Source organism: Aspergillus nomiae (assembly GCF_001204775.2).
Source record: "Aspergillus nomiae NRRL 13137 chromosome Unknown contig00321, whole genome shotgun sequence".
In the NCBI taxonomy this organism is placed as follows: domain Eukaryota; kingdom Fungi; phylum Ascomycota; class Eurotiomycetes; order Eurotiales; family Aspergillaceae; genus Aspergillus; species Aspergillus nomiae.
Genome location: NW_015378376.1, coordinates 1 through 25,132, shown reverse-complemented (window position 1 = coordinate 25,132; position 25,132 = coordinate 1). Strand labels below are relative to the sequence as shown.

Below are 25,132 nucleotides of genomic sequence, written 5' to 3'. Positions count from 1 at the left end.
AGGGAAACATAGAATGATAGAGTTGCGATCCCCCTGATACTAGTAGGTGTTTCTACTGTTAACGCACAAGTGAGAGATGGATAGCCGTTAATCGTAGTATACTCCCGAGGAATTCTGGGCTTATGCACTGTCCATGTAGCTATACGGTTTTATTTTCTGACGCCAGTACAGATGATGTCTCATGGCCTTGTGGATAAGTAGTTGACGGAGTAAGCATGTGCCGCCCAAGACGGCCTTTAGCCTGTTTCAGGCCCCATTCTCCGAAAAAAGCCCCCATATCTAAAGTGGATGACATGTTGTGTTCCATGGAGCTGCACTATTTTGCATACCATCTCATTTTGCAGGATGGGGTATAATCTCGCATACAGAGGAAGCTCACTCATACTTACTAACCTTTGTGAGGGGCTGATTAAGGGTGACTAATATTCTATAATATTCCGTATAGATTTCTTTCAAGATGCTCCAGCCTTGATTTTATTTTTATTTTTATTTTATTCTTATTCTTATTCTTATTCTAATTACTTTTTTTTGTATATTCTGTATACGTGTAATTGTTTTACGAATAAAAATCGCAATAGGACAATGTCAGATATGCACTGGCTGGAATCTACGGCCTAAAGTTCGTATAACACAGCCTTATAGCCCTTAGCCTTATTCCTTTTTCCTTTTTTTCCTTTTTTTTGTTCAATTTCCTTGTTTCCTTATTTCCGTATATCTCCCTAATGGACAAGTTGTCCATATCGGAGGTCCGATTTAACCGTGCGGGATGGACTCGGCACCTAGAGTAATAGTATGCGGGTATTGGCAATATGTCATAAATCACTTAAATGTCCTCCGACTTCCGTAGACCCTTAGGAATATGATGGTCCAGATATCGCTTTTAAGAACTCGCCTCTTCCGAAAGCCGAACCCCGTGTCGGAGGGTGCTTGCCACCGGTGTTAAGAGTTTTGGAAGGAGAACCAAGGTATCGTTGATCGCAGTCCACGGTGAGGCTGGCATCGCTGGATGCCCATGCCGAACTCGTGGTAGTAGGGACTGATACATTCTGCTGGTAAATTACCGTAACGATGACGGCAATGTCTAGATCTCCCCCCCATCATACGTCAGTCTGTTCTTGTGATAGCTAAGCTAGATATCGAGTCGATATTAGAGAGGACATTGAAGATGAAGCCGAACAAGAAATTGAGAGAATATAATGGCATTGTACGCCTCGTAAAGATTTGTATGCAAATGCTTATGTAGATGAAACACTCATGGAAAATTTGGCATCACTAAAGGTACCACCGTGATGATCATTTTCATCTTAATAATTTAAAACTTACGCGTTCTTTGGTTCCAACCTTACCATACCGGACAGGAAACAACCTCCATTGCCGCTGATCCCGCAGAAGCTGCAGCGTATTGGATTGGTAATATACCCTCCTCGTTTCCCGGGGCTTCCCAGAGCCAGAGAGGGATTGGCAGAAACACAGTCCCTAAGCCTCTTTACTTACTTTTCCTTCTCACACTTTCCCCTCTGGAGGATCGATCCTCATCGCCAGAGATTTCTTGAGTGCTTTTGGATCCTGCGTATTACTTCTTCTATGTTAGATGCATGGCCCGTGGCGGGTAACCCATCTTTCTTCCCTCCCCCGTTCGTTCGCCATCCTACTTGTTCCCATTACAGTGCTTTAGACTGCTGGTAATTCCACCAAATCCACCCGCTTCACTTGAGCGCCTCACAGATGAGATCTCTTACCACGCTGTCAATCGCAATATAGTTGACAAAATTTCTCTCGCCGTCTAACCGTTCCGCTCTTCTCCGCGCAGAAATAAACGAAGTTTCGCGAACTGGCTGCGGAATTATCTGTCGGCTCCCTGGAGCGGATGCTCGCCGTCCACCTTTTCTAAGTACATAACGGCCACACATTGCATGCCCTGTCGAGGGCTAGAAATAGCCTAAATGGCTTCCAATCATCTGGCGCCGCCGGAGAATGACTTTACTGGGGGCGAGATTCAGGAAGTGAGTAGCAACATTTCCAAACCGACTCAACGACAACGATGGGCGACGCAGCGAGTTCAAGGCGCCGGAGGTGTGCGGAAACGCGTCTCTATCATGAATCGCTTTAACAAGCGCTCGGAGATGAAGGACGAGAAGCGCAAGTCCACATCTAGCAATCTTCCTACCGCAGAGAACCCGAATGCTGAAGGTGATGCGGAAGCCGGCAACCGAAGAGTATACTTTAACATCCCTATCCCTGAATCAGAAAGAGATGAGGATGGCCACCCCAAGGCATATTACCCCAGGAACAAAATTCGGACTGCGAAATATACACCATTGACTTTCGTCCCAAAGAATATTTGGCTCCAATTCCATAACATTGCTAATATCTATTTCTTGTTCATCATTATCCTTGGTGTACGTATCATTGGTCTTACGCCGAAGATCTCTCTGACTAACAGATGCCTCTAGTTCTTCTCAATTTTCGGTGTCGATACTCCTGCCCTCAACACGGTTCCCTTGATCGTTATCGTGGTAGTTACAGCCATCAAAGATGCTATTGAGGATTGGCGACGTACGGTAGTTGATAACGAAGTCAACAATTCCCCGGTCTACCGCTTGATCGACTGGAATAATGTGAATTCTGTCGAAGACAACGTCTCTTTGTGGCGTCGGATCAAGAAAGCTTGCACCCGGGCCACTATCTGGACATATAAATCGATCAAGGGCTTGGCTCAGAAGAACAAAAAGCAACATGATCCCGAGGAAGAAGCTGATAGGCGTGCGTCTTTTATGACCACAGTAACTCCGCGGACATCCGTGTATTCTCAACGAGGCGACGGCGGCTTGGCAGACGAAGCCATCCAAATGACACCCGTTCCATCGCCAACTCCCGAGGCGCGTCCGGATTGGACGCACGCAGTGGACGAACAGAGTCAATATCTGCATCCGGACAAAGCCCGAGACAGTGTTGCGGTGTCCGCTACCCCCCCGAAAAAAGGTGGGAGTGTTGTGGACACCTCCAAGCAGATAATTGGAAAGGCCAGGTTTAAGCGCGATTATTGGAAGAATGTCCAAGTGGGAGATTATGTTCGACTATATAACGGAGATCCCGTTCCAGCCGATGTCGTGGTACTGTCAACGTCCGATCCCGATGGTGCATGTTACGTGGAGACGAAGAGCTTGGATGGCGAAACCAATCTCAAAGTTCGCCAAGCCCTCAACTGTGGTCGGCAGGTTAGACATGCTAGAGATTGCGAGAGGGCGGAGTTTGTGATCGATAGCGAGGCACCGCATCCCAATTTGTATGCCTATAACGGTGCCGTACGCTGGGACCAGCGTGACCCCGACTTCCCCGAGGCACCTCGAAAGGAAATGATCGAGCCCATCACCATCAACAACATACTCCTCCGTGGTTGCTCCTTGCGTAACACCGAATGGGCTCTAGGCGTTGTCCTTTTCACTGGTGACGAGACAAAAATCATGCTGAACTCGGGTGTGACACCCAGTAAAAGGGCCCGCCTTGCTAAGGACCTCAACTGGAACGTTATATACAACTTCGCTATCTTGTTCGTCATGTGTCTCATTTCTGGTATCGTCAACGGCGTCGCGTGGTCCTCGACCGACAGGTCTCTCAATTTTTTCGACTTGAAAGCCTATGGGAGCACTCCAGCGGTCACGGGTATCATCACCTTTTGGGTCGCCCTCATCTTGTTTCAAAACTTGGTTCCGATTTCACTCTATATTTCTCTCGAAATCGTTCGCACCATCCAGGCTGTTTTCATTCACAGTGACGTCTTCATGTACTACGAGAAGCTGCAGATTTACTGCGTGCCGAAGTCTTGGAACATCTCTGACGATGTTGGACAAATTGAGTACATTTTCTCAGACAAGACGGGCACGCTGACTCAGAATGTCATGGATTTCAAAAAATGCACTGTAAATGGGGTTTCATACGGCGAGGCGTTCACCGAAGCCCAGGTTGGCATGGTGCGGCGTGAGGGAGGAGATGCTGATGCTGTTGCTGCGAGGGAACGGGAAAGAATTGCTCTAGACACGACCAGGATGCTTGAATTGTTACGCAAAATACATGATAACCCCTATTTGCGTGATGAGAGTTTGACTTTCGTATCCTCGAATTATGTCGCAGATTGGGAGGACAGTCAGGCGATGCTCAGAGGAACGCCACGGAACATTTTATGCTCGCCCTTGCGGTGTGTCATACCGTCATCACCGAGCATACACCTGGAGATCCTCCACAGATCGAGTTCAAAGCACAGTCGCCCGACGAGGCGGCTTTAGTGGGCACAGCTCGAGACTGTGGCTTCACCCTTCTTGGGAGATCAGGTGACGACCTCGTTTTGAACGTCATGGGGGAAGAGCGGACATACACCGTTCTCAACACTCTAGAATTTAACTCGTCAAGAAAGCGAATGAGCGCGATCATCCGCATGCCTGACGGTCACATACGACTCTTCTGCAAGGGTGCAGATAGCATCATATATTCACGTTTGGCTCCAGGTAAACAACAGGAACTCCGAAAGAAGACAGCTGAACATCTTGAAATGTTCGCTCGTGAAGGTTTGCGGACTCTGTGTGTTGCAGATCGCGTGCTCAGTGAGGAAGAATACAGGGCATGGAGCAAAGAGCACGACATTGCCGCTGCTGCGCTCACTGACCGTGAAGAAAAGCTCGAGGAAGTCTCTAGTAACATCGAACAAGAACTCATGCTTATCGGGGGAACTGCTATTGAGGATAGACTCCAGGATGGTGTTCCAGATACCATTTCCCTCTTGGCGGATGCTGGTATTAAGCTGTGGGTTTTGACAGGCGATAAGGTGGAGACTGCTATCAACATTGGGTTCTCGTGCAACCTTTTGGATAACGATATGGAATTGATCGTCTTCAACATCCCAGCCGACGAGTCACACCGTGCAGTGCAAGAACTTGACCAGCAGTTGCAAAGGTTTGGACTGACTGGATCTGATGAAGAGCTTCTCGCTGCCCGCCTCGATCACACACCACCAGCGCCAACGCACGCCGTAGTTATTGATGGCGAGACTCTCAAGCTGATGCTTGATGATGAACTGAAGCAGAAGTTCTTGCTATTGTGTAAACAATGCAAATCTGTCCTATGCTGTCGAGTCAGTCCTGCACAGAAAGCTGCAGTTGTACGCATGGTTAAGAACGGCCTTGATATCATGGCTCTTTCGATTGGCGATGGTGCCAACGATGTTGCCATGATCCAGGAGGCCGATGTCGGTGTTGGTATTATCGGTGAGGAAGGCCGCCAGGCAGCCATGTCCTCTGACTATGCTATTGGTCAATTCCGGTTTCTTCAGCGGCTTATCCTTGTCCATGGAAGATGGTCTTACCGCCGCATGGCGGAGACTATTGCAAACTTCTTCTATAAGGTATGTCGTCTATCATTCTTCCTGTCATCCTTCCTATTGGGGTCCGGCTAACAACTTTCTAGAACTTGGTATGGACGATTGCGCTTTTCTGGTATTCGATTTACAACGACTTTGATGGTTCCTACCTCTTTGACTATACATATATTGTCCTGGTCAACGTGGCGTTCACATCACTTCCCGTGATCCTCATGGGTATCTTTGACCAGGACGTCGACGACAAGATATCTTTGGCTGTTCCCCAGCTGTACATGAGAGGCATAGAGCGAAAAGAATGGTCTCAACTCAAATTCTGGTAGGCTGCCTTACTGACTTTTCCTTTTGGCCCTTACTGACATGCCCTAGGTTGTACATGGCTGACGGCCTTTACCAATCCCTCATTTGTTTCTTCATGCCATATCTTTTGTATAGCCCGGCGACCTTCCAAACCTCCAATGGGCTGGATATTGGCGACCGGACTCGTATGGGTGTCCTTGTTGCGACGAGCGCGGTCATCGCCAGCAATACCTACATCATGCTGAATTCGTATCGGTGGGACTGGCTGACAGCATTAATCAATGTCATCAGTTCACTCCTGATCTTCCTTTGGACTGGTATCTACTCCTCGTTTGACGCTTCGGCTCAGTTCTACAAGTCCGGAGCTCAGGTTTACGGAACCTTGTCTTTCTGGGTTGTACTACTGCTTACCGTCACGATATGCCTCCTTCCTCGTTTTACTTTCAAGGCCTTCCAGAAGGTGTTCTTCCCCTTAGATGTGGACATCATTCGGGAGCAGGTCACCCAGGGCAAATTCAAGTTTTTGGATCAGTATGAGGCGTTTGTACCGCCCAAGGCAGCAAGCGCTGCGGCTTCAGGTCAGTTGTTGAGTGATGAATCGGCTGCTTCTTCGGACTTGGGAAAACCAATACAACCCAGTATGAAACAGGATCCTTTTTCCGACGATCAGCAGATATACACGCCTTCCGTTGCTCCAACCTCTCGTACCCATCAGACGCACAACCACCGCAGTCAAAATGGCAGTAATGGGACAAATTATGCATCCAGCCTCGATACGAGTCAACATTATCATACTCAGCCAGTGGACTATGTCCGCGGCTCGGCTGAACGGACGCGGCATTCCTTTGATAGAGTTCGACATGATTTCGAAGCGAACAACGAGCTAACGCGAGTGGAGACGGGACTGACAAGTGGTGCTCAAGAGCCTCAAAGTCCTCATAGTCCACTGAAAGCCCCTTACGATCCTCCATCGCATTCCTCATAAACTATTTATCCATTTTATACTATACTATATACACTCGATGTTTCTCATGACCCTTTGTCGGTTTCTTGTCGATGCATCTGTTTCGTTTTGTTTGTGTGATTTTGTATGACGAGTAATCTCCTTGTTTTCTTGGAGCCCCGCTATTTATTCCCCCATAGAAGGCGTTCGGTATACATATCTGGGTGGTTCGGCGCGAATCCTTTCTACTGAAGCTCTATTGCGTTCATCATTCTTTTGACCTCTTCCCTATTTTATCTACTTTGTGGCGTAATGCCTGTGTTCTTCTTGTACAAAAGCCTTATTTCCGTGTGTGTGAATACGCTTTTCTTCCATCGCTGCCCTTTTCTTTCACTTTTCTTTCTCCCTTATAATCTTGACTGTTTTGACAAAAGATCTGATCAAAGGACAACCTTGAGCGCCCTTGAAGGAATGAGGTATGTGTTGTGGCAGGTTTTATGGATTTTACGTTTTCTATTGAAGGCCGTCAATACGAATGTCCCTCAGAGACCCATCAAGTCCAATCAAAAGTAATTATCTGTCATGCAGACACTCACTCGGCAGGACGAGAAGTGGACTACGTAGACTGGAGAAGTCAGATTAAACTGAATTGGGCGTAGCGCGCAAAAGCTCAGGTGGAGGATAAGCGCGTCCTCGCGCGTAAAGTGGATGACGGGCGTTTTGACCGCCTTCAACATCAACCAATAGCCAGGGACGACGGTGCGGCACTGATTTACTCCGTTGTATTGCATGCCTTGCCGATGGGCTTTTTCATTTTCTCTTTACACTTGAGTCTTCTTGTGTTGCTGCTTCCTTGAGGGCATGGGTAAGCACATTGAATCTTGAAACTTTCTAAGGATTGTGTTAATGCACAACATTCCCCTGACATCCCTTTATCCTTCCTTTCACATTGTGACGTGGTGGCGTGCAGCGGAAAAGCAAAACCTCCTGTATCATCTCTCAAGTGCCTAGTTGCCACAACCATGCTTATATAGCCCACCGTGAAAGAGGATCCTTGAAGCCTGGTCAATCGAGTGAGATAGCTCTGTGAGGCTTCACATTCTGGATCTGGGTATAGTAGCCAATCCTTGTCTCCTCGGCAAGGGAATGTTTCATGCTCTGTTGTTTACAGCGGCGACAGATCACAGCTGGATTACCGGATCGTAACCATGGAGTTTATGGATATTGTTGGGTGAGTCGCTAAGTTGTACAGTCCTGCAACTGCCATCGTGTATTACAGTAGTTAAGCCTCAATCTGTTTGCAGAGAGCTACAAGCCCTTCCTGACAACGTCCACCTATTATGTCCGCGACAACATGACGACGACCACGCACGTTATGACGAAACCGATCAGGTAGATGAACCGGGGCAGAACATTGCAGAACTGGTGGCAGAGGCGACAGCTCGCAGGGAAAAATTCCTGTCATGCATGCGCATATTGGCATACAACGAAGAGGGGGTCGAAGAGCTGCAAAACTGGATTTGGAGGAAGTTGGACGACACCCTCGAGAAATGCGATCTCTGTATCAAACAATACTATACAGGAAAGATTTGGCTTATGGAGCAGCTGAAAGAAAACTACGATGATGAAGATATCGAAAAATTTTCCCGGATGATTGACGAATGCGACATAAAAAGGATAACGAGGAATTTGACCACTGCAACAACGAAATTGAAAGAGGTACCTCCCCAGGAAATCGGGCTTCATGTGTTGGACCGGGCGTCTTTGCTATCTATCTTTGAGAGCTTGAGCTGTGATGCTATGCTTCGCAATGACAGTCTTCTCCAGCAATACTTCGACGAGCCGTTTAGACTCATTCAGACGAAGCGTACTCTAAAAGTTTCAGATTATATCCCGGCTGTCACCCGTTTCTTGTTTGACCCCAATCAGAGTCGCAGCTTTTGGGCTATCCAGGCATGGATGCGGTATTCCCGGCCTCCCACGGACACAGAATTTGATTGGGCGATCAAAGAAGGGCTCCTCGGCGCATTAAGGTCGGCTTCTCAACAGCCGGTTCAGGTCGCTGCCATCCAGCGACTATGGCGGGGGATGCAGCTTGTGGTCAAAAGGCTGGATAAAGACCAGATTACTCATCATCTGCGAGCCCTCGAAATCGACCCTTGCCGTCTTTCGGTGGAACACATCGGGATACAGTCTCCTGGCCTACGCTTTATCTTGAATACGATTCAGATATTCTTGGAAAAGGCACCTGGAGACTTCTGGGATGCGATGCAGACCATATCACCTCAAGCTATCATTGAGCTTGTGTTCTACAATCCCCAGCTAGATGCGTTTTTGAAGCAAGCCACCGAGGGCGAGCCCTACGAAAAGTCCGCTATGAAAGATATGTTGTCATGGATCAATCCATTCATGTCATCACTGAAGGGTCCCCATCAACCGTCAGCATGCAGGTCTCTAGTTTACCAGCTTCTTGATCGGCTACAAGACTCGCGCCTTCCTAACTTGGCCAGGTATCATTGCTTTCACATTGGGTTGTCAAGCTTACTTGATACACTTCGCAGCTTCACTGACCATGAATCTTCGAGGGGCTCTGTAGCGCGAATTGTCCTATCTGAGACCATGGAAGTCGTGAGTGCAAACATCGCTAGAATTCTTGAACCTCCCAAGTTTGAGGTTGAACAGGGACGTCAGCGCGAAATATCAACGCTGTGCATGGATGTCATTCGTAATACACTCGCTCTGGAGTGCCAGTCGCTCAAGAGCGATTATGAGGTCATCTTACGGTATGATACCCTTCAGCACGGTGTAAGCACATATTCAGCTCCAATTTGGGATGCTGTTGTAAAACACCTCCATGAAGACAACCTGGCCCTTTCGACATCTGCTCTTCTCGGTATATTACCGCTGGTCGGGTTGGAGAAATTCTCCACAAAGGGAGGAGCCAGCCAAGAGAAGACTCACTTTAATATGATCTACGGTCACCTTACTCATTTGTCATGCTTGATAATCGAGCGTCTTGCAGATTTCAAACCGGAGCATCTTGATGAGCTCTTTAAAAGCCAAGATACCAGTAGTGCTCTGATCTCCGCTCTTTTTGCAGCTGATCTAAACACCTATCAGGCCGCGGTGGACCTCATAAAAAATGTCAGTGGACAATCTGCTCGAAGGGATGCCATTTCCCATCTTCTACAGTCATTCTTTACTACGACTATGTACGGGCTCAGCTGGTCTTTCCGACGTATATCGAATATGAAAACATTTGCTTCTGCTCCGAGGATGATTCATACAGGGACGGACATTGTGGATATTCTTTGCGACAGCCAGACTGGTATGCTCAGAACTCGCAAACTCGCAGATCGTCGAGAGATCCTTTCCCTCCAGAAGTTGTGGGAATACCTGTGGCAAGCCTTGACCACGATATTTGACGAAACTGAATCGTGGCATCTCAGGGGCAATGACAGAATGGTGATGCTGGAATTCTGTCGCGATAGTATTCAGTTCGCCGATCTTCTCTTCGATCAGTACGGTGTCTTTCTGAGCGCCGTTGTCGACGCGGACCCCAGTCAAGAGACCTCTGCCCGCGAAAATTTTCTCAAGTCTCCAACCGCGACTATGAGTACAATGGTCAAATGGCTCCGACTGAAGGATGAATATTTGGCTACCACTCTAGTTGGACTTGTTGCCAAACTTCTTCGCCGTCTTGGAGAGCTCAGCGTTACTACCGTGAAAGAGGATGCGCTGGTTTATATCGAGGGTGTCGCAGTCAAGTCTACCGTCAAGACTATGCTGACGTTACGGGAAAAGGCAGAACTTGTTAGAGCTTTGGAAGCTTATTACAAGAAGCCTGTTGTTACTGCGTCGACTGCAAGCCTAAAGAAACAGAGCTCGATCACAGCATTTGCTAGACCGGCCGAGCTGTCAGCTACTCCCAGCCCATCAAGAACACCGGATGAGTTCGACGATAATGTTCCAGATGATGTCCTCTTGCAACTATCTCGATCCGTTGAACTCAACAAGGAAAGAGTCGCTGCCGAAGCGAAGAAGAGGGCTGAGAAAGCAGCAAAAGCTCTTCCAGCGATTCCCAGGCCCGCCCCGGCGCCTTTGAAGTCTAATGTAATGGTCCAGGCTTTCCGTGAGAAACGAGAAAGAGAGCGAGAGGCTAAAAAGAAGCGTGATATGGCCGAGCTTGCACGTTTGAAGAAGAGTCTCCCGGCGACTGGAGTTGCTGAACAAACCGCCGAGCAAGGGTCTGGGCTGAGTGGAATTGGAGTTAAAGGCAAGGACCATAGGCCTGCAGATAGTATGATGGTGTCATCGGGGTCAGAGTCTGAATCAGAGAGCGAGGATGAACTCGACAGAGAGCTTTTCGGTCCGAAAGGTGGATCTAAACCTGACGCCGTTAGGGCCTACGAAGAAAGCAAGAGACTGTCACTCAAACAGCAGGGTCCTGTCAAGAAGATCAAGCAAGTGCGCTCTGCAAAGGATATGCGCGCAAGATTAGCTCCAGACCTCTCCTCACTACATCGGACCATATTGTCTTGGGACTTCTTTGCTAACGGCGATCTTCCGCCGAACTCGGGTCGTACTGATTATAGTTTGATATCTAACACATTCAGAGACCCTGTTGATTACCAAAAAACTTTCGAGCCTCTTTTGATATTGGAAGCATGGCAAGGTTTCCAGTCCTCGAAAGAAGAGGGAAACTTCAAACCATTCGAGGTTAAGGTTGCGACACGACTGTCAGTGGACTCTTTCATGGAAGTTAGCACGGTTATGCCAGCGCTTGAGGTCAAGGACTATGGGCTTGGCGAAGCAGATATTGTCTTGCTTTCAAAGGCAAACCCACCGACTAATAATCCGTCTGCTCCGCATTGTCTTGCCCGGATTGCGGGAATAAATAAGAAGAAGGGGACCGTAGAGATTTCCTATAGAGTTAACCCTGGTAACTCCTTTATCAACGCCCTTGCACCAGGATCCGAGATCTGGGGTGCCAAGGTTACATCTTTAACCCCTCTCGAGCGTGAATATGGTGCCCTCATGGCCTTGCAATACTATGATCTCTGCGAGGAGGTCGTGAAAGCCAAGCCATCCCCAATCCTTAATTATTCAGAAGCAACCTTGAACCCAATTGCTGAGAATTACAATGTTAATCCTGCTCAGGCAAAGGCTATCAAGTCCGCTCTGGACAATGATGCTTTCACCCTCATTCAAGGTCCTCCGGGATCTGGAAAGACAAAGACCATCGTTGCCCTTGTGGGAGCTCTGCTGAGTGGCGTACTTGGCAACCAGGGTGTCACTATCTCGCGGCCAACAGGTGTCGGGAACACTAAACCTCCCCCGAGGACAACTACTTCAAAGAAGCTGCTTGTGTGCGCTCCTAGCAATGCCGCGGTTGATGAATTGGTCATGAGATTCAAAGCAGGTGTCAAGACAATTCAGGGTCGCCACGAAAAGCTGTCCGTCATCCGACTTGGAAGGAGCGATGCCATAAATACTAATGTCCTTGATGTGACACTAGACGAACTAGTGAATGCAAGATTGAGCCAAACGTCTCGCAAGGACTCGGGCGAAAGGGATCTGCAGAAGATCTATATGGAGCACAAAGCAGCCGACACTGCTTTCAAAGAAACTCGGTCCAAGTTGGACCAATGCAGAGCCCAGGGCTTGCCTGCTCCTGTAGAACTCGAACGGGAGTTTGAGCTGCTTAAGAAGAAGAAGACTGCATTGAGCCAAGAGATCGATAACGCCCGCGACAAAAACCATTCAGCGGCCCGTGATGCTGACTTAACCCGGCGGAAAATACAGCAGGAGATCATTGATGGGGCTCATGTTATCTGTGCCACGCTCAGCGGTAGTGGTCACGAGATGTTCCAGAACCTAAGTATTGAGTTCGAAACAGTCGTCATTGACGAGGCTGCGCAATCGATTGAACTGAGTGCTCTGATTCCGCTAAAGTACGGATGTTCCAAATGTATCCTTGTCGGAGATCCAAAGCAGTTGCCGCCCACTGTCCTGTCCAAAGTCGCTTCGAAATTTCAATATGAGCAGAGTCTGTTCGTCCGGATGCAGTCCAATCACCCGAGGGATGTCCACCTGCTGGATATCCAATATCGTATGCATCCAGAAATTAGTGCATATCCACGCAATGCCTTCTATGATGGTAAGCTGCAAGACGGTCCTGATATGGCACGGCTCCGCGCTCGTCCCTGGCATCAGAGTGAGCTGCTTAGCCCATATCGGTTCTTTGATGTGCAGGGTCTTCATCAAAGTGCTGCAAAGGGTCACTCGTTGATCAATATGGCGGAGCTTCGGGTAGCCATGCAACTATATGAACGTTTGGTCTCGGATTTCCAGGGCTTTGATTTCTCTGGTAAAATCGGTATCATTACCCCGTATAAAGGCCAACTAAGAGAGCTGAAAACTCATTTTGCCGCGAAGTATGGAAATGCAATCTTTAACAGGATCGATTTCAACACTACAGATGCCTTCCAAGGAAGGGAGAGTGAAGTTATTATATTTTCTTGCGTTAGAGCCTCCAACAAAGGAATTGGTTTCTTGTCCGACATTCGCCGTATGAACGTCGGTTTGACGCGTGCCAAGTCATCCCTTTGGGTTCTAGGAAATTCGCAGTCCCTGGTGCAGGGCGAGTTCTGGAATAGCCTTATAAAAGACGCTCGCCGTCGGAGTGTCTATACCGATGGCGATGTTTTGAAAATCCTTCAGCGGCCACAGTTTACCGGCTACAAGAATGTTGACATGCTGGATGCTGAGGGATCGGAGTCAACAAAGCCTTCGGTCGGCACACCAACTGGTCCTGTTTCTCGGTCGTCCTCATCCTCTCGTGACAACGCCCCACCAGATGCATCCGGGATAAATGACACTCACGTCTCCCCGCCTGAGGGACCGTCAGGGGGTGCCAGCGGCTTGGATGATAACCGCATGTGTGGTTATTGTGGCAGCTTCTCTCATATGACTCATAATTGCGACAACATTGATGCAAAGGAAGCAGCTCGAGGCAACTGCTACAGATGTGGGCAGCCCGGACATACGCGTGCTGTTTGTACATCGGACCGTTGTCTGGAATGCGGCGAATCTGGGCACGTTGCTCGTGACTGCAAGTCTACAAAAGTTCTATCAAAGCAAGTGAAATTAAAAATTGCGCGAGAGGAACATCATCATACGCAAATGCAAAAGCAGAGAGCGGAACGCCAACGGAGCAGGCAGCTTGGAGGGCATGACCCCAAGGTACCTGTTATCCAGGTTACGTCCGGTGCTAACGAGAAAAAGCCAGAGCAACCCAAAACAGATGGCACCAAAGGCGCAGCTAAGCGCAAACGCACTGGTTCCCCCTCTTCTGACACTGCGAAAGCCCCCAAGCGAAAATCAGATCAAAGCGTGCCACCAACGGCTCCTAAGAACCCGCGACGAAAAATCGATGCCAATGTTCCCCTGAACACGGAGGTAAGCCATTCCTTCCAACTTTACGCTGAATTCTGCTGATTAGTCTCGCAGGATTTAGTTAAACCGTCACGAGAAGGACCGGCTTATGCACCTATCAACCAGAATAAGCCTCCCAGCGGTCCACGGGCGGATTCAGGTCCAGCAAACGTATGTGTCTTATTTCGGCTATGGATAGCTTCGCAACTGCTTGCTGACTTGCCCTCTTATATAGCCTCAGCGACCTCCACAGCGGCCAGGTAATGGGGCCAGGCCCCCTCCACCAATGCGAAAGAAGAAAGCTGTCGATCCGTTCATCCGACCGAAGCGGAGATAGGCTGTGGAATGGATGCAGCAAATAACCCGGTGCATCTCATCGCACTTGATTCTTATGCTTCATGTTACTGTTTTACGGAAGACATGTCACATGTAGAAAACAACACATTGATCTACAGATCTACAAAAGAACACGGTCCAATGTCTCTGACATGCATATGAGCGTCTACATCGTTGCCCCCTTTTGTTCTTAGCATTTTTGCTTCCATTTCTCTTGAGTCATGCGTATGCCATGTGTTGTCACCCTTTTGTTTCCCCGTCTTCCTTTTTCGAGGCGCAGCAAAGAGTTGCGCCGAGAATACGTTTTTTCTGTCGGGACCTTAGGCTTGGGGTTCCCTCACATATTCTGAAAAGCATTGCGTGGCGTTGGGTTGGATTTCTATTCAGTTTTTGCACTGAGACAGGATATGTATGTACTACCGAGGCTTGGAGATTCTTCGTCTAGCGAGTATACCCTTAGAAACAGGTGAGCTGGGAGGGTTGATTCGGATAATGCATGGTTATCTTGGTTACATGTGCATGCTCATGTTAATATATTGAAACTGGGTGCTGTAATTAGAATAAATCATCATTGTGCATAGCTTCAATACAAGGGGCTCTTTACCGAGTGGAGTTAACTGATAATCTTATCAGGTTCCTTTTTGCTATCTGTGAACCGACACAGACAAAGCTGACATATCAATTCCCCATCTTTCCTCATGGACAGAAAGGTGCTGCGTAAGACAAATCGGATTGATCCAGAGTATGTCACGCACGATCTATCTCATAGCATGCAGTAGCTCTGCACATGCCGAGAAGGAATACGACTGACTGACTCGGGCAAACCAATTGTTGATTCGAACATAGTCCATGCTCGGATACATCGACTTTTCTGGCAAGCTCACTCCAGCGATCTTCTAAGTTCCAGAGTCAAAGTGCTCGGCGAGATTCTACAGTTCTTCCTTCGTACGATCAGAGACTATCGGGTCAGTCGCAAAGCATGAAGGTGGCGCGTTCTAGATGGGCATATTCGCTCCTGCATACTTGAATGACTTTCTACCTGTCCTGATGCTTGCAATGCTCTCGAGACCTGCATGATACTTTCTGATGCAAGGGGGGAAACATGGCCGAGTTCGCATTGTGCGTCTTTTTTCCTTTTTACCTTTTTCTTTAGCCTTGGAGATTTGCTGCAAAAAAAAGCCATTGGGTCTGACGCCAACATGACCAGCGGCCCCTCCTAGGTACATTGTTGATTCTCTCCCTCTTCGCCCACCCCTGTCGATGATTGCGCAACACGATGAACCTGACACGAGGTGACGCAGTGCGATTCTTGCAGGTTGGTTGAAGAGCGACCGTGCCGATTTACCTGGAAGTAGGATTCAGAGGCAAGTTTGCTACGAGGCACTACTAGTAGCTCTTCAAGATTCTTGTGGGCGGTCCGACCTATATCACGGGAAGACTTAGGGTTAGGATCAGGAACCTAATTGAGAAAGCTCTCCATTTCGGACCGGTACATTTGCTTCTCTTATTGCACAGAATCCAGCTCGATAGACATAGTGGCAATCGTCTGGTACTTTACTGGTATCGTTTGATTATGAGCTCCGAATTGGTTCGTTTAGGGAAGCCAGGAAGGGCCCGGCCGCGACTATTTCCGGCAGCTCTCCAGAAGCGCAAATAGTCAAGATAAATGAGTTTGTGACCTGTCAAGTCAGAAAGTCCCCGTTCGTCGTCTAAGCGAATCCACTCGGTTGTACATCTGTCACATTGGTATAGTCTATTTCTGATCTGCGTCTCGCCCAGTTGCCACTACTGGCTTGGTGGCGTGCAATTCCCCGTCTCACTTTTTGCTCTCTCGATCCTTACGTACCCCATTTCGATTCTTTGATTTCGTGGTTTTTTCTCTAATCGGATCGTCCCCGCTCTACCCGAGGGTAATTGACGTCGTTTACATCGTTTCTTAAGGCGTATCCTACGTTCTCAAAGGGGCTCGTTTCAGTTTATGGCCTCAATCCAATCCCTCCAGGAGTTGAGAGGGGCGACATCCCTTGCTTTCAACGGCTCTCACACACTCTTTCTCATGGGTTTTTATGTTTTATGTTTTTATTTTATTTTATTTTTTCAGAAAAGGAGACATGTAAAGACGTCACACGGGAATAGTGCTGATGCTGTTGTGGTACCGTGGTTCCTGACGATATAGTCGCAAACGGAACTCTTTGTTGAGTTGCCGACTATACGCCCACCATGCCAATTACTGCGAAACTTGAAGAGAGGACAAACCATCTCGGATCGATAGTGCTGGCCCATATGTTTGGGTGACGAAAATCCCCAATGATCGCCACGGTGGTAGGATCATCCTGCGAGCAAATAGCTTCCCTGTTCCAGGTCTATGGGGCAGCATCGGTCTGTCATTGACGCCACCTGGGGCCCGATCGAACTACTAGCACGGACGGATCGTCCAGCAACGTTTTTTTTATTTTATTTTTATTTAATTTTGATTTTCATAATTTCCTATTATTTCCTTTCTTTTTCTTCCGCCCCTGCGATGTCCTTTACCTTTTCGGCTAGGAATGATTCCACTAGCCTTGCTTGCTGGGTGCCCAACTGGGGCTGTCTTCCCTGTCTCGGCCCTTGGGAGCTGTGGAATCCAATCCTGGCATGGTGGAATGGCACTACTTAAGATTCAACTCTATCTCTCAATCTATCAAGAACGAGGTCGGCTCTTTATTCGACAATGTTCGGGTCGCCGCATTCAGGATCTAGACAGGATGCTCCCGACTATGTAGGGTCGTGACAGGTCCAGATGTCCATAGAACTTTTTTCTTTTTTTTAAAGAAAGGACCTTTCCCTGCGCTGCATCTACCCTGGATGTAGGTTGATATCTCATTTTATTTTCTCACTGTCTCAATCCTCCATTCATTTCCTGTACATACAGTCGTACGCACATACTGATTAGACTTTGACCAATCCCACCTGATTCTTTCTCTTCTGTCTTCCTTCTCTTTTGTTTTTGATACCCCAGTGCTATTTCTTCTGTTGACCGACGTCATTCCTTTCATACCCTGTCTAGAGGTGCTGATCTCTCACGATCAGGGTGGACCAGGCAATCGGGCCCTTGAATCACACCACGAATCTTTCCTTGTCGACTCGCCCTGACATTTCATATGTCTCCTGATCGGGTTTGAGGTCATATATGGCTGAGATCCAGTCGATCGCCTTATGTTATATCAGGCCAACCGACAAGAACACTCAGTCGCACCGAGCCCAATAGTGCCAACCTGCCGTCCGGGTCCTCAGTTGTCCAGACGAGGTCATTCCAGCATGTCGAACATACCAGGCGGCGATGTTCCCCCTCTCGAATTGTCGAATATTCAGAGCAGGAGCGAGCAATTTCCCGATCTTGTACAGTTCTTCCAAGCACAGGATGATTTGTCGACCACATCGTCGCAATCTAGTGGCGCGCGCGATATCTTTAAAGCGGGCCAACGACGCCTGCGGCAGCTCGCCCAGCGTCCCAAAAAGGGAACAGACGCTCAAGCCAAAGCGGATGATGCGACTCGCCAGCTACTAGCGCTTCAGCAGGCAGGCTTCCTGCCTGCCTCTCTACCTCCCCGAAAGCCCAAGAAATCCGCTCCTAAGCAAAGTATTGACTCCACAGTATCCTCTAACCGATGCCCTTCCAATCTCAGCTTTCAATCGAGCTCCAGAAGAGACGTGGAAAGCATTGGACAGCCATGGCTGGAAGGTTCGCTTGAGGGCTTTGATGCATGTGAAACGAAAGGAGGTCGTTTCTCTTCGCTTGATCTGCGAGATATCACGTCCCTGCTTGGCGCTGCATTGCCTCGTCCTCCTCAATTCGAGGACGTGACCCCTCCACCATATCAGGCATCAACCCAATCGACTGATTTACAAGAAAACTCTTCCTATCCCTCAACTCGCCATATTTCAAATTCTAAGACTAGCGATCCTCTGGATGAGATAGAAGCCTTACCAAAGGTTCCAGAAATACCGGATCGAACGAGCAGTCATCACCCCAGAATGTCGACCAGTACTTTAGACAGCAAGCAACAGGTAGGCTGGAGTCATTTAGACTAGATACTATACATGATACTAACTGCCAAAAGTTGAGTCATGAGCAACCAGCGGACGCGAAGCCAACAGGGCCCAAAGATGCCCCCCAAGCAGCGGACGGCGAATCATCATCTAGTACACCAAACATCAGACAGACCCATTCGAACCCGGTAGCACATTCACTGAAGCTTTTCCCTGACACTGTGCCTACTCGGATGCCTAATAAAGGAGCCTGGCGCATATCGAATGGTTGCCCATCCCCTTCCATTAGGTCCTTACCAGCCACAACGCAGCAAGACTCTTCGAGTGTTAGCGCTCAACCGAGTGATAGGAACGCTAAACTTTCATCTAGCACCAAAGATCGTGACGCCAGCCCTGAAAACATGGAATGTGTGGGTCAAATGCCTTCAGCACAACAGACAGATGCAAGCAAAAACAGGGTGACAAGCCAGGGACATGAAAAAATGCCTCTGGCTAAAAGCGGCCCTCGTCCGACATCCTTGCCCATGGGCTCAATTGATGCATTCCCTCTACCAGCACCTATGAGACCTCTCCCTGCGCTACCGGAAGCAACTTCAGGGGTTCGTCCTCTTTACGGACAAGACGCTACTGCCGGCAGAAGAGGTCTTCGTGTCAACCAACAACAATGTGATCCTCAGTTACCATCACGTTCTACAGAAGAAAGATCCATGGGCAGTGCTACGAGGAGAGAGAATCATGGGTCAATGACTGGTCGGGCTGCACCAAGTGCCAGCCAACCTGATACATCAACGGACCGAGGAAACAAATCTTCTAGGGCAGACGCATCGAATTCCACGCCTGTCACATCTGTGAGAGCCGGCCCAAGCCGAGCTGATAGGGTTCGTGCACTCAAGAAGAAAGATATATCAGCGAGTCGAATTTATTTGCAAGATTCGGACAACCGCCCTCTGGAAGAAGGTCGACGGTCTCTTTCAAGGCTTTCTCATATGGCCTCCTCCGAAGGGTATGATGAGACGCCAACTGCTTCACGCTGCACCGATGTGAGAGTTGGGAGTCAATATGAAAGGGAATCTGCGGATATCCAATTGTCTACTATTTCCTCTCATGGTACAATTTTTCCTGGACAATCCACAGAATCCCATGCTATTAGCACAAAGGATGGCAGCCCACACGGGTACGTTAACGCCACATCATCGGACATCCAGGAACCGTCATCACTGCCTGCATCAAAAAGAAATTCTCAGATCCGTCCAAGCGGTGGGACACGAAGCACAAGTGTTCTCAGCGAAAGGGTAACCAATGATCTGAATCTTCACGAGCGCTCTGAGACCCCTCTTCCATCTTCTGAAGATGAAGGTATGGATGTTGGTATGCGCAAGCAACAGACACACCCCATTTCCAGTAGGCGGCGGCGACCTAAGTTGGCGCCTATGAACGTTGATGAATCTGCCACACGCAAAACACATCATACGAGAAAGTCATCGTCATACGACTACTCCAGGCCCATAACCCCCCGAAACCGCAGAAGCCGTGTCCTGGACAAAGCTTCCCCACAATCACCACCTTTGCAGGGTAGCCATTACTATCACGAACCGCGAGGCGGTCGTCATCGGCCTTCTTACGTTCGGGAGCTGGAAAAGCGCATTACGCATCTCGAGCACCAAAACCGAACACTTCAAGCTGCTCTTCTTGCGGCTTTAGGGGTGGGGGGTAAACGGAACGTAGAAGGTCCTCTCGGTGGATCATCCACCTCACTCTCCACTCCCCATACTAGTAGATCTTTCTCATCTATGACGAACTCTTCATCCAGCCCGGATTCCCATGTCATGCGGAATGAGCGGCGTACGCACAGACGTCAGCCTCCATACCGTCCGGAGACCTGGATTGCTAGCCCAGACTCCAGCCGACGCAGTAGCTACGGTTCGGAAGCAAGTGCTGATATCCGGGAGATGGAAAATATGATTGAGGACTTCGATTTTGGCTGGGAGTCAGATCAACCGAGTTCTGAAAGAACACAGCTCAGGAGTAGGGCCTGATGTGCTTCCCTATGAATTACTGGGAGGCATCTTGATATTTCCTTTAATTTTGGTGTTTCTGGGTGGTCGCTCTCTTTTATTTCCCCCTCTTTATCTGCATATGACCTTAGGGCTCTGTAGTCGTTCTTTAACCCCCTCTTCTATTTGCATGACTCCCCCTCCTGTTCTATCTTCGACGATACCATTTTGCTTTGTGTGTTTTGTGTGACTATTTACTGTGAAATCGGATGCAATTTCAGGCCGTTAAGCCTTCTATCCAGTTATATCGAAGTTATATCTATCTATCTTTGTACTAAAGTAAGGGAAAGGGAGGTAATCTGATGCCTGATCAGGGCATGGGATTGCTTAGTCATCCGGTCCGCGATCCGGTCGGCGTTCATGCAAGATCGTCAACAAAATGCCAAACAGCTTCAATCTTTCACATTCCACAGACATTAGCGTGTGCGAGCGAGGAAACGACAGTGGAGCACAAGATTATAAGCTTTCAACTTCTATTATGAGCAAAGTTTAATTCTTCAACGCGGTCATATATCTCTGCACCCACCTCATATCTCATCTCGAATTGTCCCGTACTCCAACATGGCGCATACAACACCGGTAGGCGCTCCTTTTCTTCTCTCTCTGCCTTTCAACAGGAACAACAGTCAGATATTGACTAATGCAATCAGTCTTCGCAGATTCCGCAACACGTCACTTCCCTCCTTTCACATCTAACATCGCGTCCGGGAGTTCAGTCCACCTTCATCCTTTCGCGCAAAGATGGGTCCATAATTCAGAGCACGGGGCTGCTGGCGACGAAGCCAGCGGGCAACAGCAGTCCAGATGTCTCTCAGGCCGATCCAGCTGCCGAGGAGCAGTCGGAATCTACTTTGACCCCTGCAGAATCATCCATCCCTTCCACAACGTCTAGCACAACTACCCTTACCCATCAAACCTCCTACCAACCGTCCCAGGCGGAAGCGCTAGCAGCTCGCATTTTTGCTTTTGTTTCCAGCGCTGCGGATCTAAGCTTGTCGCTCTCACGACCCCTGAATGAAAACGCCCACGGCTCTAAAACAGATCCGAACGGCTTGCAAGAAGGGTTAGGCAATGGAATATTCCGGGACGATGGAGACGGAGAGGCATCGGAGAAGGAGGACGACGATGAAGTCAAGCTCCTGCGGCTGAGAACTAAAAAGCATGAGATTGTTGTTGTTCCGGATAAGAAGTATCTGCTTTGTGTGGTACATGATGCGGCGCACCCGACGGGGAACCCGAGTGCCGGGTTGCGCTCGCGGTAATGGATGATGATGATGATATTATTCGCTTTGGACTTCTTTTTTTTACTCTGTTATTTTAATGTGTTCTTATTTGGACATATCTCGGTTTGCATGGAATATACCCGGTTGGAAGCAGGGAGCTCGTCTGTTCGCATGTTGTTTGCCGTTTTGTTGCGCAGGTAGTTTTGGATAGCAAGAGGAGACCATGAATATAGAGTTCTCTATTCAACCGTGTGGCTTGCCTTTGGTCGCGAGAAACCGTGGGAATGTGGGGGATCTGGTGCCTTAGGGCGCGCGGTGGGGAGCTTACCCCTCTCACGCCTTATCGTCAGCAATCTGTTATATTGCGACACCAGATCTGTATACTTCTTGAGGGAACAACCTCTCCCGAGTTCAGCGCAACATTTATCCAGCCTACGGAATGACTTTCGATATCGCACAGGCCCGGTCTCGCTTTCCGGCACTGAAGCAGGAACAGGTCTTCTTGGACAATGCAGGTGTGTCAAGTTTGCTTTGACACTTCTATCAGTATCAGGAAGCTGTGCTAATCAGCATAAAAGGGGGTAGTCAAGTCTTGGACACAGTGATTGAGTCGTAAGTCTACTCGGATATAAGATCGGACTGCAGCTTAAGCTCCCACCTAGTATTACATCGTACCTCACAAATACCAATGTCCAACTGGGGGCAACGTACAAGACTTCAAAGCTGTCCACCGCTGCATTTACGAACGGATACGAAGCAGCGGCGAAGTTCATCAACGCAAATCCCGATGAGGTACAGATCCTACTCTCAGGGGATGTAGAACCGGCTAACAGTCCCTATAGATCTGCCTTGGTGTTTCAACTACGCAGCTATTGCACAATCTCTCCACGGCTTTGAAGTTCCAGCCGGGTGACGAGCTCATTCTCTCCAAATTGAACCACGAGGCCAATTCCGCCGCCTGGGTCAGGATCGCACAACGACTAGGATTAGAGGTGAAATGGTGGTCCGCTTCCAACCCGCAGAACCCCGTCTGCGATCCGAATGACTTGAAACAGTTGGTCTCGGAGAAAACGCGACTCGTAGCTTGCCCGCATACATCGAATATCCTTGGATCCATCGTGGACGTCAAGGGAATTGCGAAGGTCGTGCATCAGTACCCGCGGGTAAGCTACCACTACCTGCTAACCTAGACCTGATGTAATGCTTACTTGTATTCTTAAGGCCCTGCTCTGCGTGGACGGCGTGGCACTTGCGCCTCATCGCCAAGTCGATGTCAAGGATCTCGATGTCGACTTCTACGTGAGTACATCTTGTATACCGAGACAAAGTCACAGGGGCTGATCATCGCAAACAGGCCTTCTCATGGTACAAGGTCTATGGACCCCACATCGCACAGCTGTACGCCTCATCGCGTGTCCATGACCAGATCGACACCCTAGGCCATTTCTTCAAAGGCACGGACACCCTCGACCTGAAGCTGAACCTGGCGTCCGCCACTTACGAGAATGTCCAGAGCATCCCACGAGTCGTCGAGTACTTCGAGCCTGATGTGTCTGCATTGTGGGAAAAGATCGCCGCTCAGGAGGAAAGGCTGCAGCAGATTGTCTTGGATTTCCTCAACGCTAACGATCGGGTCACTGTCTACGGAGAGCGCTCTGCGGATCGGAACCTCCGTGTCCCCGTTATCAGTTTCACGGTGCGGGGTACCAAAAGCCAAAGAGTGGTAGAGGAGGTCGAAAAGCGATCTGCGTACGGGTTCCGGAGTGGACATATGTACAGTCATCGATTGATCAACGACATCATTGGTTTGGAGGACGTTGAGGATGGGGTGGTGCGGATCAGTATGTTACACTATAATACAGGTGAGTACTTCTATGGCATTGGCAATTCAAGGCTAATATCACGCAGAGGAAGAGATGACTGGGTTGGTCAAGGTTTTGGAGGAAGTTATTGCCAGCTTGTAGACCGCGCAGATGATAAATAGAGTGTGGCAACATACTCTTGGCTAGTCTAGCGAAATTACAACCATACACAATATCAATTGGCCGGATGGTGTAGTTGGTTATCACGTATCGTTAACACCGATAAGGTCCTGGGATCGAGCCCCAGTCTGGTCATTACTTTTTTTGTTCTTACTTTGCTCTCTTATCTTTGTCCTTATCTGTATGCAATTGTATTCATTTTTTTGCACTCATAGATTGCAGTATAGAATTAGGAGAAATAAGCTCGATTGCACGTGTACGGGGCGTATAGTTCCCGCTATAGCAGCCGAGAAAACACATTCAAATTGTCTTTTTTACAGACACACAGAATGTTAGAACGACGACGGATGATGGCAATATATCTAACAATATATATATAAAATGAAACTGAGACTAACCCTTGACCACTACTCAACCTGAAATAAGAGAAATAGATACTGAACTCAACACCCTAAGATACGTATAGTACACCCAAATCAGCTATCCTGACTAAACATGAACGAGTAACCTCCCATAAGACACCCAAACTTAGTCCAAGTAGATATCATTGGCTTTTTTGGGGGCGAGAAGAGAATAAATCTCTGCTGTAGTGTATTTAGATTTATGTATATTCGATACTTCATTGTTCATACTCGTTAGCACGAGTAGATATGTAAATAGACAGACAGACAGAGTCAGAGTACAACACCCAGATCCGTATAACCTCATTCCATAAGCGGTTGCAGAGACAACCATAGTCACATACCAAAATAAAACGCCGCTCTATAAACCCCAATCGCCATTCCACGGTATGAAGAGACACGAGAAAAGAAACCCAAACACCACCCAACACCACCCAACACCACCAAACATCCTCCCAATCCCAGCGCACAGGAAGTCCACAATCACAATCACAACCACAATCACCTCCCCCCACCATTACCACCCCCATCCCTCCCCTGATCCCTATCCCTATTTCCAACACCCAACCCCTCCATAACCCGCTCAACCTCCCCCTTACACCCCGGCACCGCACTCCTCATCTCCCTCGCCAACACATCCCGAAACTCCGCAAACGCCTCCCTCTTCCCCTTCAGATCCTGATTGCCCCGCTGCACCAGCTCCACAAACTCGCGCGTGTAGATATCCGGGTTGCGCGCCGCGTCCACGTAGTCGATGATCTCGGGCGGCAGCTGCACAGAACCCAGATTCGGGTCTCGGGGGTTGCCGACGGGGATTTCTGTGTTGGGGTTTGGGTCGGCGGTGTTTTTGTGCAGCGTGGAGAGGGTTTGGGTTAGGGATTTTCTAGTTCATTATTAGTTAGTTAGTTTGTTGGGTTGTGTTTGCTTCTGGGGGGTTGGATTGGGTTGGGTTTGGTTTGGAGAGGGTACATTTTCCGGACGAGTTCTTGTTGCGTTTCTGGGCCTAGGTAGCCGTGCACTGCGGATTGGATTTCGAAGAGGTGTTGGATTGCTTCTTTT

General features: G+C 48.7%; 6 protein-coding genes across 6 annotated transcripts; 5 read left to right on the top strand and 1 right to left on the bottom strand.

The window, feature by feature from the left end:
• Window positions 1-1,943: 1,943 nt before the first annotated feature.
• On the top strand, window positions 1,944-6,653 carry ANOM_009520 (phospholipid-transporting P-type ATPase; the record flags this gene model as incomplete). Its single annotated transcript, XM_015554776.1, has 5 exons — window positions 1,944-2,399; window positions 2,454-4,057; window positions 4,132-5,395; window positions 5,458-5,687; window positions 5,738-6,653. The coding sequence occupies 5 exons, from the start codon at window positions 1,944-1,946 to the stop codon at window positions 6,651-6,653; spliced, it is 4,470 nt and encodes a 1,489-aa protein (XP_015403644.1).
• A 1,212-nt stretch (window positions 6,654-7,865) lies between these two features.
• Window positions 7,866-14,385, top strand: ANOM_009519 (putative tRNA-splicing endonuclease; the record flags this gene model as incomplete). The annotated part of the gene is made up of 3 exons (XM_015554775.1): window positions 7,866-14,072; window positions 14,124-14,219; window positions 14,284-14,385. Coding segments are annotated over 3 exons (6,405 nt in total), but the record flags the coding sequence as incomplete, so codon positions are not given.
• Window positions 14,386-17,579: 3,194 nt separating this feature from the next.
• Window positions 17,580-20,449, top strand: ANOM_009518 (uncharacterized protein; the record flags this gene model as incomplete). The annotated part of the gene is made up of 2 exons (XM_015554774.1): window positions 17,580-18,431; window positions 18,485-20,449. 2 exons carry the CDS (start codon window positions 17,580-17,582, stop codon window positions 20,447-20,449), a joined length of 2,817 nt encoding a protein of 938 aa, XP_015403636.1.
• Window positions 20,450-21,028: 579 nt separating this feature from the next.
• ANOM_009517 (uncharacterized protein) lies at window positions 21,029-21,729 on the top strand (the record flags this gene model as incomplete). The annotated part of the gene is made up of 2 exons (XM_015554773.1): window positions 21,029-21,046; window positions 21,118-21,729. 2 exons carry the CDS (start codon window positions 21,029-21,031, stop codon window positions 21,727-21,729), a joined length of 630 nt encoding a protein of 209 aa, XP_015403639.1.
• A 400-nt stretch (window positions 21,730-22,129) lies between these two features.
• ANOM_009516 (putative aminotransferase) lies at window positions 22,130-23,654 on the top strand (the record flags this gene model as incomplete). The annotated part of the gene is made up of 7 exons (XM_015554772.1): window positions 22,130-22,205; window positions 22,269-22,302; window positions 22,353-22,482; window positions 22,533-22,853; window positions 22,912-22,989; window positions 23,045-23,531; window positions 23,599-23,654. 7 exons carry the CDS (start codon window positions 22,130-22,132, stop codon window positions 23,652-23,654), a joined length of 1,182 nt encoding a protein of 393 aa, XP_015403638.1.
• Window positions 23,655-24,574: 920 nt separating this feature from the next.
• On the bottom strand, window positions 24,575-25,132 carry nut2 (mediator complex subunit NUT2; the record flags this gene model as incomplete). Its single annotated transcript, XM_015554771.1, has 2 exons — window positions 24,575-24,956; window positions 25,043-25,132. Coding segments are annotated over 2 exons (472 nt in total), but the record flags the coding sequence as incomplete, so codon positions are not given.